Source organism: Octopus bimaculoides, chromosome 8 (genome assembly GCF_001194135.2).
Source record: "Octopus bimaculoides isolate UCB-OBI-ISO-001 chromosome 8, ASM119413v2, whole genome shotgun sequence".
Taxonomy (NCBI): Eukaryota; Metazoa; Mollusca; class Cephalopoda; order Octopoda; family Octopodidae; genus Octopus; species Octopus bimaculoides.
The window spans coordinates 41,341,292-41,357,026 of record NC_068988.1 but is presented as its reverse complement, the minus strand read 5'-3'; the positions used below and the strand labels follow the sequence as shown (position 1 = coordinate 41,357,026).

General features: G+C 35.0%; 1 protein-coding gene across 2 annotated transcripts in view; it reads left to right on the top strand.

Annotated features, from left to right (window-relative positions):
• Window positions 1-13,910, top strand: part of LOC106869220 (carbonyl reductase [NADPH] 1) — a 47,646-nt gene extending 33,736 nt beyond the window's left edge. For both annotated transcript variants that reach the window (XM_052970061.1, XM_014914867.2), the window contains exons 2-8: window positions 6,591-6,672; window positions 7,905-8,083; window positions 9,053-9,165; window positions 11,031-11,159; window positions 11,968-12,109; window positions 12,752-12,815; window positions 13,707-13,910. In XM_052970061.1, coding sequence (XP_052826021.1) covers window positions 6,591-6,672; window positions 7,905-8,083; window positions 9,053-9,165; window positions 11,031-11,159; window positions 11,968-12,109; window positions 12,752-12,815; window positions 13,707-13,804 — 807 coding nt within the window. In that variant the 3' untranslated portion in view covers window positions 13,805-13,910. The remainder of the gene's footprint in view (window positions 1-6,590; window positions 6,673-7,904; window positions 8,084-9,052; window positions 9,166-11,030; window positions 11,160-11,967; window positions 12,110-12,751; window positions 12,816-13,706) is intronic.
• Window positions 13,911-15,735: the final 1,825 nt, after the last annotated feature.

Below are 15,735 nucleotides of genomic sequence, written 5' to 3'. Positions count from 1 at the left end.
TGCGTATCTACATGCAGGTATGTGTGTGTATGGGGTGGGGGTGGAGTACACAAGGCAAACATTTATGGAAAGGTATTGATAAAAATTCTATGAAAATAGAATCTGCTGAAAAAGTTCTTTAAAATAAATAAAAGGTTGATTTTTGTGTGGCGTTTTACTTGTAAACATTAACCTTTCATTTTAAGTCTGTTACATATTCTGTCGGTCTTTTGTTTCACGCCTAAATTACGAGGACATAAACAAACCAGCACCAGTTTTTCTTTTTTTTTTTTTAGCAGTGCGGCTGGGGAGGACAAACATTAAGACAAGTGCACGCACACACATATACACGTGACTTGTTTCTACACAAATTAAGTCTACCAAATTCACTCCCAAAGCATTGGTCAACCTGGTACCATAGCACAAAACACTTGTCCAAGGTACTGCAAACTGGCACTGACACTGCAAAACCACAACACAGCCTTACCTATGTTTTATTAAGACTGCAGTTTTTGAGGAACGGTCTGTTGATTTAATTAAACCACTATTTAACTGCTGTTTGTTTTATTGATCCTGGAAGATAAAAGGCAAATTCGGTTCCAGTGGGATTTAACAAAAAGGATTTCTAATTTAGACCACACATTTTGGGGAGGAGAAACAGTTGAATGTATGGATAGCAATATTTAATTAGTACTAATTTTAGTGGCTCCACAACAATGAAAGGCAAGGATTTGAACTCACAATGTAAAGGGGTGTAGCAAGGTCATGAATAAAGGCTTGTAAGTTTATAGACATCATTTATTGCTACATTAATACAGCTGTTCATGCAATACAAGAAGAGTAAATTTTATATAAAATGACGTATATTACAGGTGAAGAAGATCTTCATCAGAAATTCACATTTAAACTGATTTTTGCATATCAATAAATATTCTTGTTACTATGTTTGTCTATCTACTGTGCCATGTTAAATATGTAGCTTTGAGAAGAGCAATGAGTTGAAAGCAAACTCCACCAAAGACTGAATTCCCTCTGCTCTTTTTGTGCTAAAATGAGCTGTATTTGAAGTCTCTGTTCACAGAACATCTTAGTCATGCCACTAGACTATCATGTGAACAAATAGTGTTGATTGGACTGAAATGGGGTTTGCATGCATGATTAGCTCGTGATTTCCATGTCAAACGTGGTGTCAAATTCAACTGTTATGGGAGTATAACTAAATATAGTAGGCATTTGACCCATTATTCTATTGTTCTCTGCAATATTACACCATCACCAGATGAAGGTAATAATATCGTGAAATGATTAAAAGATATTTTGCTTTAAGAAATTAAAGTTGTGGGGTTCTTATGATTTTAACAATTGTTTCTTATTTAATAGATGCATCAAAATGATTGTGAAACAAAAACAGATATGACAAAATTTAAATTTCTGTTTATATGCAGCTACAAAAATGTATATTTCTTAAAAATTTACTTCTGCTTCTGTAACTACTGAAATATGAAATAACATCCAATTAGGGTCTGAAAATATTTCAGCCCCCAGCAACTACTGCCATTCTACAAGTTCCTTCCTGAATCATACAGACTCACATAGTGCTGGTTTCCATGGTGTGTATATTTCCCCGTGGTTGGGATGCCAGTCTCTCACAGGATTACTCAGTTTTGCTGTTTGAGTAGACTGGAGCAATTTGAAATGAAATGTTTTTCTCAATAACACAATGCATTCCTCCGTCCAGGAATCAAAACCACAATCTTACGATCATGATTCCAACTCTTCAACCACTAAGCCATGCACCTACAAGGCTCAAGTGGGGATCACAATGGAGTGCTGCCCCCACATTTGCGATGGTGCTGCTAAGCACACAAACATCTTCCACTGCATTCAGAAAAGACCACTTGGCTAATTGGCATTCACTCATTAACAGACATATTCCAACTTTTGACCCGCTGGTGTACTGTCTCATAGTATTTTGGGGTTTTTTTTTTTTCTTGTCACTACTGTAATGGTCCCTTTTCTTCAGAGCTGGGTGGGCTTGTAACTCCACCACTCAGTTACCCCTGATCCATTTGTCTTTCCACCTCTCATCACTTTTGGTGTATCCACACCTTCAGCCTTGCACTAACCAGTCCAGTCTTCCTTACAAGTGTGGACCTGCAACTATTTAAATATAACATTAAGAGCTTCAAGCTCACTTGTCTTGTGGAGCCTGTAAGTATCATGGTTAGTGCCTCATTCTCCAGATGCAAATATAAAAGTGCTGTTGAACATCTTTGGTCTTTCACTCACTTTTGATTTCTATCTGTAAGATATGCATGTTTTGAAAAACCTTTTAGCTTGATACTTCTCTGTCACTATTATCATTGTCAGTTTCGTTGTACATCCGCTTACCAAACTGGGATGAGTTATAGCAATTCAAGTCCTCATTCAGAGATATATCTCTCTTTCATAGTTGAATAGGGGTACAGAATGAGAGAGGAAGGAAAGTGAAAATGATGTTGATCAAAAATGATGATGATAAACTGAATAAACACTCATTCAAGCAAACAGGTCTTTGAAAATCCCTTCTTGATTTAATCCTCAAACCAAACCCTACCAATTTGAAGAATGCTAGATATTAGTAGACAATGCAACACAATTTCTAATAATAATAATGATAATAATAATAACAATAATGATTCTTTTTTTATTGGTTACAAAGGGTTTACATTAAAAACATTATAGACAGTACAAGACAAAACAAAGATTGTGTATGTTGTGGGTGTTTTACAGGTAAACAAGTTTCTTTTAGCCGTTAAGTTTGCCTGATTAGGACTGAGTTGAGACTCAACTACAAAACCAATGAATGTGTACAAACTTAAAAAGAATCTAAATACAGAGTTAGCAGTGACCTGAATTGGGAATTCTGTTTTCAAATACAGAACCTGTTAAATACAATGACATGTATAAATAGCAACAATTGATGTGTTGGCTTCTGTCCTGAATGTATTCAGAACAATGTCACGTGAATGGAAGTCTCTTTTTAATAAACACTAGCCTGCTCATTTTATTTAGTAACACTACCCTTAATGTATAAGTCAAGTATGCACATTATATTAAACAAAAGTTGACGTAGGCACAGGAGGTGGCTGTGTGGTAAGAAGCTTGCTTTCCAACCACATGGTTATGGGTTCAGTCCCACTCCATGCACCTTGGGCAAGTGTCTTCTACCATAGCCTTGGGTCAACCAAATCCTTGTGAGTGGATTTGGTAAATGGAAACTGAAAGAAACCTGTCATATATATGTGTATATATATATATATATATATATATATATATATATATATATATATATATATTTATAAGTTTATACATATATCCGTAGATATATTATTTTAAAGGGTTGAATGTGAATTCGTCCTTTAATTGGAGTAGTTTCCAAAAGATTTCTAATGTTGTTTCTTCATACTTTAATTTACTGGTGTAAATTAGCGTAGATATGAAAACTTATGACGTATATTAAGTATATGATTTAACTTGGAGGAGATTAGATGGATTGAAATTATTTTTATTCATGTAGTTATACAATCGTTTCATACAGGAAGACAAATTCATTCTAAGAATCTGGGTTGTCAAAAAGTATTTGTCAGTAACAAAAATTAAGGAAAGGGGGGAAAAAAAAGCTAAAAAGACAGAATTACATGGATATCGTGTTTGTAATGTGTAATTGTTCTTAGAGTCATGTCTATTTAATGTATTTTAATTGTTGTGTGAGAAAGTATATATAATCTCATTATAAAATATAGTGTCTTTCAAAAACATCTTATATTTGAACCTATATCTCATGTTTAAGAAGAAAAAAAAGCATTTTACATTTTCATTTTTGATGAACGCTGACACTCTATCTTCCTTTTCTTTCGTTAGACACTTTCTGTCTCCCTCTCCCACTTTTTCTTTACCTTGTTTTTGTTAGACGCTGGCAAACAATCTCTAACTCTCACACATACATCAACACAATTTGTCTCTCTCCTTCACGCGCATACTCACACTTTGACTTCGCCATGTTAGCAAACTTCAAAATTGGTAAAAGTTATGGTTGAGAATCGATTTTTACAGCAATATGCGGGTGCCTCTGAGAGAAAAAGTTAACGAAAATGCAGATAGGGTCATGACGAATGTCCTCCTAAAATTGGAGTGACATGCGTGCTAATTTGTGGACGTGCATAAACTACATTCACGTACACACACACACACACACATCCTGCCTTTTATATATACAGATGCAATAAAGAAAAAATTTAAATTAAGAACATTTACATCATATGGAGATGGATGTGCTCATACAAAAAGTTGTCATACATAGCTTTATCCTTCAGAGTTAATGCATGTACATATCAGTACAAGGATATATGTATATAAACGAAAAAACACAGACACCTATACATACAATAATGTGTGTGTGTGTGTGTATATGTATATATATATATATATATATATACCCCATACACGACAATTACAGAGATACATTTATACATGGAATACTATGATTAATGTATACAAATGTTCGTAAATAATGTTTATATATACAGGCCTGAATGTATAATAGCCATGTGGGTTTACATACATACAAACATACATTGTTACATTACAAAAAAAACTATATACATTATAATAATATATAAGAATATTAATACTTAAAAATTGTTTTAAATATTGTAAACATTTTTGATAAATAAATAAAAATAGTTATAAAACCTAGTTGCTAAAATGATATATAATATAAATTATAAAATTTTATAAGATAGTAAATATTTATATATATAGAGGATATCATAAGAGCCTTCAGTCTCTAAGAACAATTACACCTTACAAACGGCATACCTATGTAATTCTAATGTCTTCTTAGCTTTTTCCCCCCCCTTTCCTTAATTTTTGCCACTGACGAATACTTTTTAACAACCCAGATTCTTAAAATGAATTTATTGTCTTTCTGTATGGAACAATCGTATAGCTACATAAATAAAAATAATTTCATTCCATACTAACATCTAATCTCCTCCAGTTATGAAAAATATGATTGAATTTGTTGAACTTTGTTTTATAAGTTAAATCATATACTTAATATACTTACATAAATTTTTATACACACACACACACACACACACACATATATATATTGCTAAATTACTTTTGTGAAATATAGTTACGTTAAAAGAAGAGCAAATGTAATTTTTGAATAATGAAAGCAATATAAATTCCATCAAAATCGCTAACAACACATAATCATTGATATAAATATATAGATATACTCATATCTGGAGTTCTGTTTTTTCCTGTTTGCACCAACATACCTATATATGTGTGTGTGCCCTTGTCCCCCACTACTGTTTGACAACCAGTGTTGGTTTATTCACATCCCCATAATTTACCATTTTGACAAAAGAGACTGATAGAATAAGTACTAGGCTGAAAGAAATAAGTTCTGGGGTTGACTTGTTCAACTAAAAACCTACAAGGATCTCATAATGCTTAATGAAACAGTCTGAACTTTTCTAAATTATCCAATAGCATTTCTACTTTCTTACTGCAATAGTTCTTTTTAGTTCCATTTGTTGTCTATATTTGAAAATTTATTCTGCTTTCTTAATGCTTAACTTGTGTTTTGATCATAAATTTTCATAATTTGTCATGCATCACAACATTTATGAGATTTCTCCATCATTATTGTAATCTGAAAAGTTCTTTTGAGATAAGTTGCTGCCTTACTTTAGAACAATGTCACTTAAGTTTGATTTGATTTTTTTCAACTAAGACCAAAAGAAATCTTACACTCTAAATTTTCAAACAAGGTCTCCACTTACTTGCTGGAGTTGTCTTGTTTATTTTTTTTGCATTCAAAAGTCCATTCAGGCGCAGGAGTGGTTGTGTGGTAAGTAGCTTGCTTACCGACCACATGGTTCCAGGTTCATTCCCACTGCGTGGCAACTTGGGCAAGTGTCTTCTACTATAGCCTTGGGTTGACCAAAGCCTTGTGATTGGATTTGGTAGACAGAAACTGAAAGAAGCCCATTGTATATATGTATATATACATATGTATGTGTATATGTTTGTGTGTCTGTGTTTGTCCTCCCACCAAAGCTTGACAACCGATGGTGGTGTGTTTACCTCCCTGTAACTTAGCGGTTCGGTAAAAGAGACCGATAGAATAAGTACTAGGCTTATAAAGAATAAGTCCTGGGGTCGATTTGCTCGACTAAAGGTGGTGCTCCAGCATGGCCACAGTCAAATGACTGAAACAAGTATCTTCAATGTGTCTTAGTGTTTTAATGTTTATATGTTCAGATGATTCACCCGGCATCGCAACTATCATAAGGAATTTTGATGCTACTCTAGCATGTGTAACCTACACTGTGAAATGACCTAATGTGGGTTAGAGTTAGGAACACAGAAAATTCAGAAAGCCAAGGTGTGTTAGTGCCTCCTCATGTTCACTTAAGAAATGTTTCTCAACAATAACTCTGTCATTATTGATGGCTCAGATACTTTAGTATTACATGATGTAATTGTAATTTTATTTGCAAGAACTCATCTCAAAGATATATAATGATTTTTTTAATTTGTCTCCTCATCAGGTAACAGGAAGTAACAAAGGGATTGGCTATGCCATTGTTAGAGCTCTGTGTAAAAAGTTCAAAGGAGATGTGATAGCTACAGGTAAGTTTATTGTTATTATTATTGCTGTATTTGTTCTCAAGCTGGGGTATGTGCACTCCTAAGAGTATACCACAAAAATTGTGGTTGGTGAGTGAAGTTTGTAAAAACAGTGGAACCATTACTGACTTAATGCAACTTGTATATCTAGAAAATGTGAGGAGAGTCTTTAGTTATTCCCATTCACTTATCATTGTCAATAAGGGTTTTCAGCAAGGTGTATAACCAAAAAAGGAATTTTGTGCAAAACTGTCAGTCGAGGATTTGAGAATAATATGCTGGTGTGCCTCTCTAAAATTGCTTACAATTGAGTTACTTGTAAGAAAGAGTCTAGTTAATCCATCTTATTAAAAATGTAATGCTAAGTTTAATGAAATTTATATCCTTTAAAAGTAATAAAAGTGCAAGGCTGGGAATTTGTGTTTGGAGAGATGGAGGCAATTAATTATTTTAAATCCAGTACTTGACAAGCATTTTATTTTACTGACCTTAGAAGGTTGAAAAACAAAGTTGACTGCAGCAAGATCTGAACTGTTTAAATTGAATTGGTAATAAATAATACATTTCTGTTGCCTGTTCAGTGGTCTCCAACCATTTTTCACTATGTTCTTCCCATTGGGTTACACTAACATCTCTTGACATGATGACAGGGTATGGTGAAAGAAAAGTTTGAGTACCCTTGTACTAGACAATAAAAAACTAGCTAAATATGAAGAACAGAAACAATAGCTAAAACCACAATGTAAGATGTTACCAGGCTTGTGTCAGAGTGGCAAGTACTGTACTGAAGGAGAATCAAAAGCTAACAAGAACACACATCAACTGGGACGCATCAACCTTGATTTAGATCTTCAGGTGGATAAAAATTACAAAAAAGTTACTGGTTGTGATTTAAGGCACTACTGGACACCTTTTATTGCCTAAACCAATCAAGTTTAAATATCACTTTCAAAATTACTTTTTGCTTTGTCTTCAGATTTTGTACAACAATAATAATAAATCTGACTAAATTCTTTTTATTTTTCTATTTCTAAAGAAGAACCAATCTGTATTATATACAAGTTATATTTTCACTGAGGTTTCATTGTCTATAATTAGTAGTGAGAATTATACATGAATGGATATTATATGTGAATTAACTGTAGAATAAATTAATCTTTACCTCTAGACTGTGCATTATGTAGATTTTGTCAATTCTCTAAAACTTACAACTGTCTTTCTCTCATTTTCTCAAGCTCGTGATGCTGGACGTGGGGAAACAGCTATTGCAGAACTCAGCAAGGAAGGATGTCAGGCCAAATTCCATCAACTTGACATCACAGACACTAAAAGTATTTCTGCTTTTGCAAACTATTTGAAAGAAACCTATGGAGGCCTTGATATCCTTGTCAACAATGCTGGTATAGCTTACAAGGTAGTATCCACCTTTCTGTACTAGTTGCTGCTGTTGTTTAGCTCTAGGTCAAGCCTCTTTTAAGTTGACCTGTGATCAAAGTTTTTGTAGACTTGTTGTGTATGCACACTGACATTACACATCCAGTGGAGCATACTAGCTTCATTTCTTTCAAGCCTATGCATGTCCTCAGCAGTCACAGCCTATGTTTCACTGCCATGTAGCATGACTGTTTGCACACTGGCATCATACAGTCTACTTATCACTCTGAGTGAGAGGCCCTTTGTTACCAGCAGAGGAAGGAGCTCTCTGAACTTTGCTCAGCCTATTCTTATTCTAGCAGCTATGCTCTCAGTGCATCCACCCCCACTACAGACTTGGTCACCTAGGTAGTGGAAGCTATCAACTGCTTCTAGTCTTTCCCCCTGGCATGTAATGAAATCTGTTTTTTGTACATTTTCGGTGTTTATTGCACTTGTGCATCTTCCACACACAAAAAGGGATTTGCGATTTGTCCGCCTTCCTACTTACTAAAGATTTTGGTTTTTGCTAGGTTAGCTTTAAGGCCCTTCAATTCTTGACCTTGCTTCCATACCTGAAACTTCTTTAGTTCTGGTAGTGACTCAGCTATTAGAACAAGGTCATTAGCATAGAGGAGCTCCCGGAAGCAACCTATCTTGAATTCTTCTGTTATTACCTAGAGGACTATAATGAACAAGTGGCAGCTGAGGACTGATCCTTGATGAACCCTTACTTCTACCCGGAATTTTTCACTATACTCGTTGCCAACCCTCACATTACTGACAGTTGTTCTGTACTTTACCAGATATAATAACTTGACCTTAACTTTTCCAAGTGTAATAACTTGTCCTGTACTTTTCCATGTTTATATTCTTAAGAATATTATTTCTCTTGCTCGCATTTTTCCATGTAATAATAGTAGTATTAATGAATTAACAGCAAATTAATTTTGTATTTTTTATATTCTAGCAAGCATCAACAGCTCCTTTCACTGAACAAACAGAAGTGACAGTGAGATGTAACTTCACTGGAACTTTGAATGTTTGTCAACAAATCTTTCCGCTGTTGCGTCCTCATGCTAGGTATGTATACACATGTATATATGCAGAAGGTGTGTGGTGGGGGGTGTCTTTATGCTAGTCTTTATAGTGCTCTCCCTTTGAATCTTTCTGTTTCATCTATGTGTAGAAGGTTATTATTTTTGGGCACCTCACAGCATGTGATGTAACCTTTTACACATAATACTAAAACAAAAATTTAAACTTGCTGTGATAATTATCTCAGGCTGGAAACCGAGTTAATGAAATCATATAATAAAGAACTAGCACATGATCAAGAATCTATTTTGTTACTCTTTAAATAAAATCTCATTAGCAAAAGTAATTATATAAAAATAGTACCTAATCTTGCAGCAAAGGTTATTTTGGGTTAACAACCTACATTAATACGAACATATATAACCAGAAATTGAACTACTGCAATATTTAATTTTTCTGAAATACACAAGGTCCCCATCCCACTGTCAATGTCACATCTGTTTCATTTACATGTAGACACCTCATAAATATTTCTACATATAGGATGTGTGGTTCATTTAATGAAAAGTGAATGATGTTAATAAAACGTTGAGCAACTCTTCAACATCATTACCCCTTTAGTTTTCCAAATTGTCAGTGATTGGACAGGTCCATAACAACATAGTGCTTTATCCATTTGTTACATTCCTTTGTTGTTTCCTTTTGAGCTGTCCACTTTCTTACTTTTACTCACCTGTTCTTTAGTCTTCTGAAAACTCCCTCCACTGGCATATTTGACATTTTTACATCCAGTTAGTGTTCTTCTTATATATGGCATGCCCATACTGGAACCATCTTTTCTGTACATTATGGCTGATATTCTAATGCCAAGTTTTTTCTCTACAAACAGTCATTCATAATACGCTGATATTACTCATCTCGTAGAATATGCTGGCCTCACTTCTTTACAAACTTCATATATATATTAGGGGGTTAATGCCAATGTTTAGCTATCATATACATAAGTCTTAACATACAATATACCCTCCATTCAGGGAGAGAAGCTTTTTGTTGCCAACAGCTGAACTTTTCCCACTCTACTCTTACTCTTACTGCTAAACTTTCACAACACTTACCTCTGTGGCTGAATAGGTCTCAAAGATAGCTAGAGCTCTCAACTACTTCTACCTTCCTTTCTGAGCAATTGAAATAATTACTTATAACAACTCCTATACATCTATTATATATGAAGTCTTCCTTTTCTGTTAGTCTGCCTTTAATCCCACTGTACCTATAGCCTGAACTATGTAGACAGTGTAAAGTTCCTATTGATTCCCTTTCAGTATACTAAGTATATTTTTATCTACTTCCAACTTCACTGTCAGTAGTTGTGATCTATTTCATTTTCTGGTGCCCTAAACTTATCTTTGACTTTAGACCTTTCTCCTAATTCTTTGACTGCTTTAACTATGAAAATTAGGGCTTCACCATGCAGGAGTTCCCACAAACATCTTGTCTTCATTTCTGGAAAATCTAAAATCTTGTGGTATTTAGTTGCATTCCTTTAGATTCTGAGTACAAGCTCCACTCTGTTATATACATATATCTTCTAAGTATCAAGCTATAAGTTTTACAGGTGATATTAATCAAGATAAAATAAGCATTATACAATAAGTTTTGGGGCTGATGTTAATCAGCTATATTGTTGAGAACTTTGGTCCAGTATGGTCATAGGTGAATAACTGAAACCAGTAAAATAATAAAATGAAGTAGTTTAGTCTTAAAGTGAAGATTGTTTTGTGTTAAAATCTAAGTAAATAGATTAGTAATCAGAGACCTATAAAACACAATGTCAGCAAACCAATAATACCTTAACCTTGTTCTATCTCTACCTTTTATAAAAAAGTCAAACTTATTTGTTTATGTTTTAGAGTGGTTAATGTTTCCAGTATGGTTTCCACAATGTCACTTGAGAAATGCTCAAAAGAACTGAGAGAGAAATTTACTGCTGCAGACTTGACTGTTCCTCAACTAGAAAATTTGATGGCTCAGTTTGTCACGTATGTATTAATTTCATCTTGGAGATGTTATGCAGTTCCATCATAAATATTATAAGACAACATTCAATTTACATTATTGTTGTGTTCAGGCTATATTGTTTGACTAAAACTGCTGACACGGAAAGAGTGGGACTCTATATGTGTTTCTGTCAACAAATCTGTGAGATATATAGCTATAGTTTATCCTCATTGTACATTTGATATTGTTTCCAAAACTGTTGATGTGTGTATGTGTGTGTGTTAATATATATATGTATATATACACACACACACATACATAAATATATAGTGCAAATTATTACTTAAATTGCACAACAGATAACCAGTATTTAGAACTCCATGTGTATCATTTGGTATGAGTCCATAGTTTAACCCTTTCATTACTGTATTTATTTTGAGATGCTCTGTGTTTCTTTTAGTTAATTTTAAGTATGACAAATACAACAAAATAACTTAGTTATCCTAAAGCTAGTGTTAGGAACATAAATTGTGACTAAGGTTTAGTGGAAGATTTTAATGCAAAACTTATGAAAACAAGACATTTGTGCTACAGATCCAGAGCCAGTTTCAGCTGGGTTGGTATCGAAAGGGTTAAATATGCCACTGAGTACATTTTCAACATGTACTCTGTGATAGATATACTGGGATTGATTATATGATATTTAATTACACCATCTTAATTATGTTACATTTACAAAAAAATTATTATAAATTACGCTATGTAAATTACATAATCAAAATACTACATTTAATTATTAAATGTTTAATCTGTCAACATAACTTCATTTATTTTAAATTTTTACATCAGTGATGTGAAAAATGGTGATCATGCTGCAAAAGGTTGGCCTTCATCAGCATATGGTGTTTCCAAGATGGGAGTAACTGCTATGTCTATAATCCAACAGAAAGATATTGACAGCGAAGGAAAGGAAGATATTGTTGTTAATGCGGTAATTATCAATTTCATTTTTTATAATTTATTTAAAGTATTTTTATTTATCTATTTGTTGCTTGCTGGTTTTCGTTGAAGAGGCAATTCTTAAGGCTTTTTGCATACCCTCCAAACCAATGAAACTGATGCCATTAATACTTTACTTACACTGTTACAAGTTAGCATCTCCAGGAAAGATATTCTGAAAAAGAATTTGATATAGTGGCTTGTGCAGGGCCTAAGCATTGAAGGAGAGACAAGTCAGGTGTTTTTGAGTGGTTAGGGTATGAGATCAGATATCTCTGAGGACTGAGGCCAGTTTAGTAAAGTTACTTTAACTAAAAGCTAGAAAGCATTTCAATCAGTGTTTTACAGAATCTGCTTCTACCATGATAAACACTAATATTAATAATTTCTAAATTAGACATAAGGTAGTATGTTTTCGAAAAGAGAGGTGTAGCTGATATTATCAATCCAGTACTAGGCAAATATCTTATTTTATTGACCCCAGAAGGATAATAAACAAAGTTGATATGGGTAGCATTTGAACAGTGGACATAATAAAGGAATAGAACTGACTTCCACAATATTTATTTCCCTGCATTCTACCACTTTTGTCTTCTGCCACAACAATGGTAATAATATGTCTTCTCTTTTTCAGTGTTGTCCTGGCTATGTTGACACTGATATGACAAGCCACAAAGGCCATAAAACTATAGATGAAGGTAAGCGTTTCCATCTATTTGATAATTTTGTTTGTTTTGAGGATCAGTGTGTTTGTGTAAAATACAGGGCATTGCTGTGTAGTTAACAAGTTTGCTTTAGAACTACATGATTCTGGAGACCCTTTTGCTGTGTGTCACTTTGGCCATGTGCCTGGAGGCTGTGGGTATGGTACTAAGAATAAAGAGGAGTCAAGGATCCTACCTGAGGTAATGTGAGGCAAATTACCTTAATCATTTGCAACATTGACTTTAAAAAATCAGCCAACCACCAGATAACCTACTAATCTGGTTTACACAAAAGCTTAATTTTTAGTTGAATGCACCAATCAGCATGGATTAGGGATTTAATATAAGACATCTATGGAACTAGAATCACAACGCAACTCAAAGGAAGAGGAGATAAATCAAGCAGTCTCTAGAAGGATGAAAAGCAAAACTGGTCTTTGTAGTATTTAGACTTAGAATGCAAAGAACTGGAACAAATATCATTGTTAGACATTTTTTCTGGTATCTTTAGGAGTGAAGAAATAATAAAAGTCTTTAAGGGATGGGGAATCAGTAATAATTCAATAGTACTTAAATATAGAAAATAGCAGCAAAACATAGATTCAGTTGATGGGAGTAAGCAATTAGATTTAAATAACTCTGAGTAATGGTGTTCATTCAAAGTTGATGGTTTAGTCTGTTGCTAGTCCATATTTCTCACCTTGTACACTTGTTTAGGTGACAAGATGCAGAAAGCAAGAAACTTGGAATGATGGTAGATTGAATCATTCCCATTGAACAGATATTATAAACTCTATTTCATATATTATGTTTTCCCTAAAACATATCAACTTTGTCATAAATATTTTTTCTCTCCCTCTCTCTTTTCATTTCTCTTTAATAAAGGTGCTGATACTCCAGTGTATCTTGCCTTACTGCCGCCGAATGTTAAAGAACCACGTGGTAATTATGTATCAGAACGTCAAATTCATGAATGGAAATAAACAGAAGATAAATGTTTTCCTTCTGGACCTACAGAAAAATAATCATACCTGTATGAAAAAAGAAATTTAATCATTTATATTTACAAAATAAACAATTAAATTGTAATTGAATGTTTATTTATTTTTGTAAGATTATTCTAGGATTAAATGAAGAATACATTTCTACATTTTAAACTAATTGTTGATATAGGAATCAAACTGTTGATTCTTAGTCAATGTTTTGTGGCATCAACCAGAGGAAAGGGTTCTAAAAGAACGACCGTGCGAACAAAGGAGATGGCGACGAATGGGAGAAAGCTCCTTTTAACGCGTCGCACGGTCGCCACAAAAACATGTTATATAACATAAGAAGGTTCGCAATGTGAGATGCGAGCAAGTACTAGTAAAGGAAAGAGAGTGACAGAGACAACCGTTAGATATATATAGAGAGTAGGTTTATTAACATAGTGAACTGTGTGTGCGTGCATGCGGTAATATAAACAATACAATGTGTAAGACGGACCATCGTGTAAAGAATATGTATACAACAATGTGTGTGTGTGAGAATACAAGTAACACAATAAGACAGGCCTTCGTGTACAATAGTGTGTATACAACAATATGTGTGTATGTGTGGCTAAGAAATACAGAGCATTGAATAAGAGTCTGTAACAGAGACTATAAGAGTCCTGAACACAAGATGTCTGTACAAGAAGTCGTGGCCGAAGAGCAGAGCTGTGGTGTCACATGTTGAGTGTTGATGCTGTAGACCAGTTGCTTGGTACAGAATATTCTTGCAGGTTGTTCTGGCTGTTCTTCGTGGTGGAAACAATCCACTCAAACAGTGTTGAGATGAAACCGCAGTTACTGTTGTTGGTGTGAACTCTGGTGGTGGTGCTGCCGGCGACGACATTGTAGTAAACAGTAGATCGGTGGTATTGGCGTCATCGCTGGAAACTGGCTGGTTAGTGTGTGGTCAAACGACCAGACCTGTGAGAGGTCTGAAGTCGAGACAAACTGGCATGGTTGAAGCAAGCTTATTTATAGATAAACAAGGCCTCCAGGAAATACTCTCTCACTTGACCTTATTAGAAGGCCATGATTGGACGGTATGCACCCTGGTGCGAAAAAGAACTGTTGACAAATGCCACACAAATAAGAGCCAATCAGGGTGATGGACACAAGGGTCCAAGCAGGCCGAAGGCTAGATGTTAGCCGCTTCGTTATTATTTGTAAATGAATACCCGAGAGAGAGGTTTCACTACAGAGTTATGATTTCTTATGGATGCTCAATTTTGGATTTCCTGTTTTGAAGGAGAGATCGTTGCCAGTGCCCCTGGACTGGCTCATGTGCGGGTGACACATGAAATGCACCATTTTGGGCGTGGCTGTTGCCAGTGCCCCTGGACTGGCTCTTGTGCGGGGCTGTCGTAGGATTTTCGAGCGAGATCGTTGCCAGTGTCCCTGGACTGGCTCTTGTGTGGGTGACACATGAAATTTTTCGAGCGAGATCGTTGCCAGTGCCCCTGGACTGGCTCCTGTGCGGGGCCGTCGTAGGATTTTCGAGCGAGATCGTTGCCAGTGCCTCTGGACTGGCTCATGTGCGGGTGACACATGAAATGCACCATTTTGGGCATGGCCGTTGCCAGTACCGCCGGGCTGGCCTTTGTGGGCTTCTACACAGTTTCCATCTACCGAATTCGCTCACAAGGAATTGGTTGACTTGGATTATAGTAGAAGACACTCGCCCAAGCTACTGCACAGTGGGATTGAACCTGAAACCACTTGGTTCCCAAGCAAGTTTCTTAACCACAGAGCCATGCCTGATGATTCTTATAAAACATTTGCTGAGAGCTAAGTAACAGTTTCAATTTACTGTCACTGCATGCGGCCTTTGACCTTTGCAAACAGACTTTAACATTCATTACAACAAAAAATAAAAATAAAAAGGA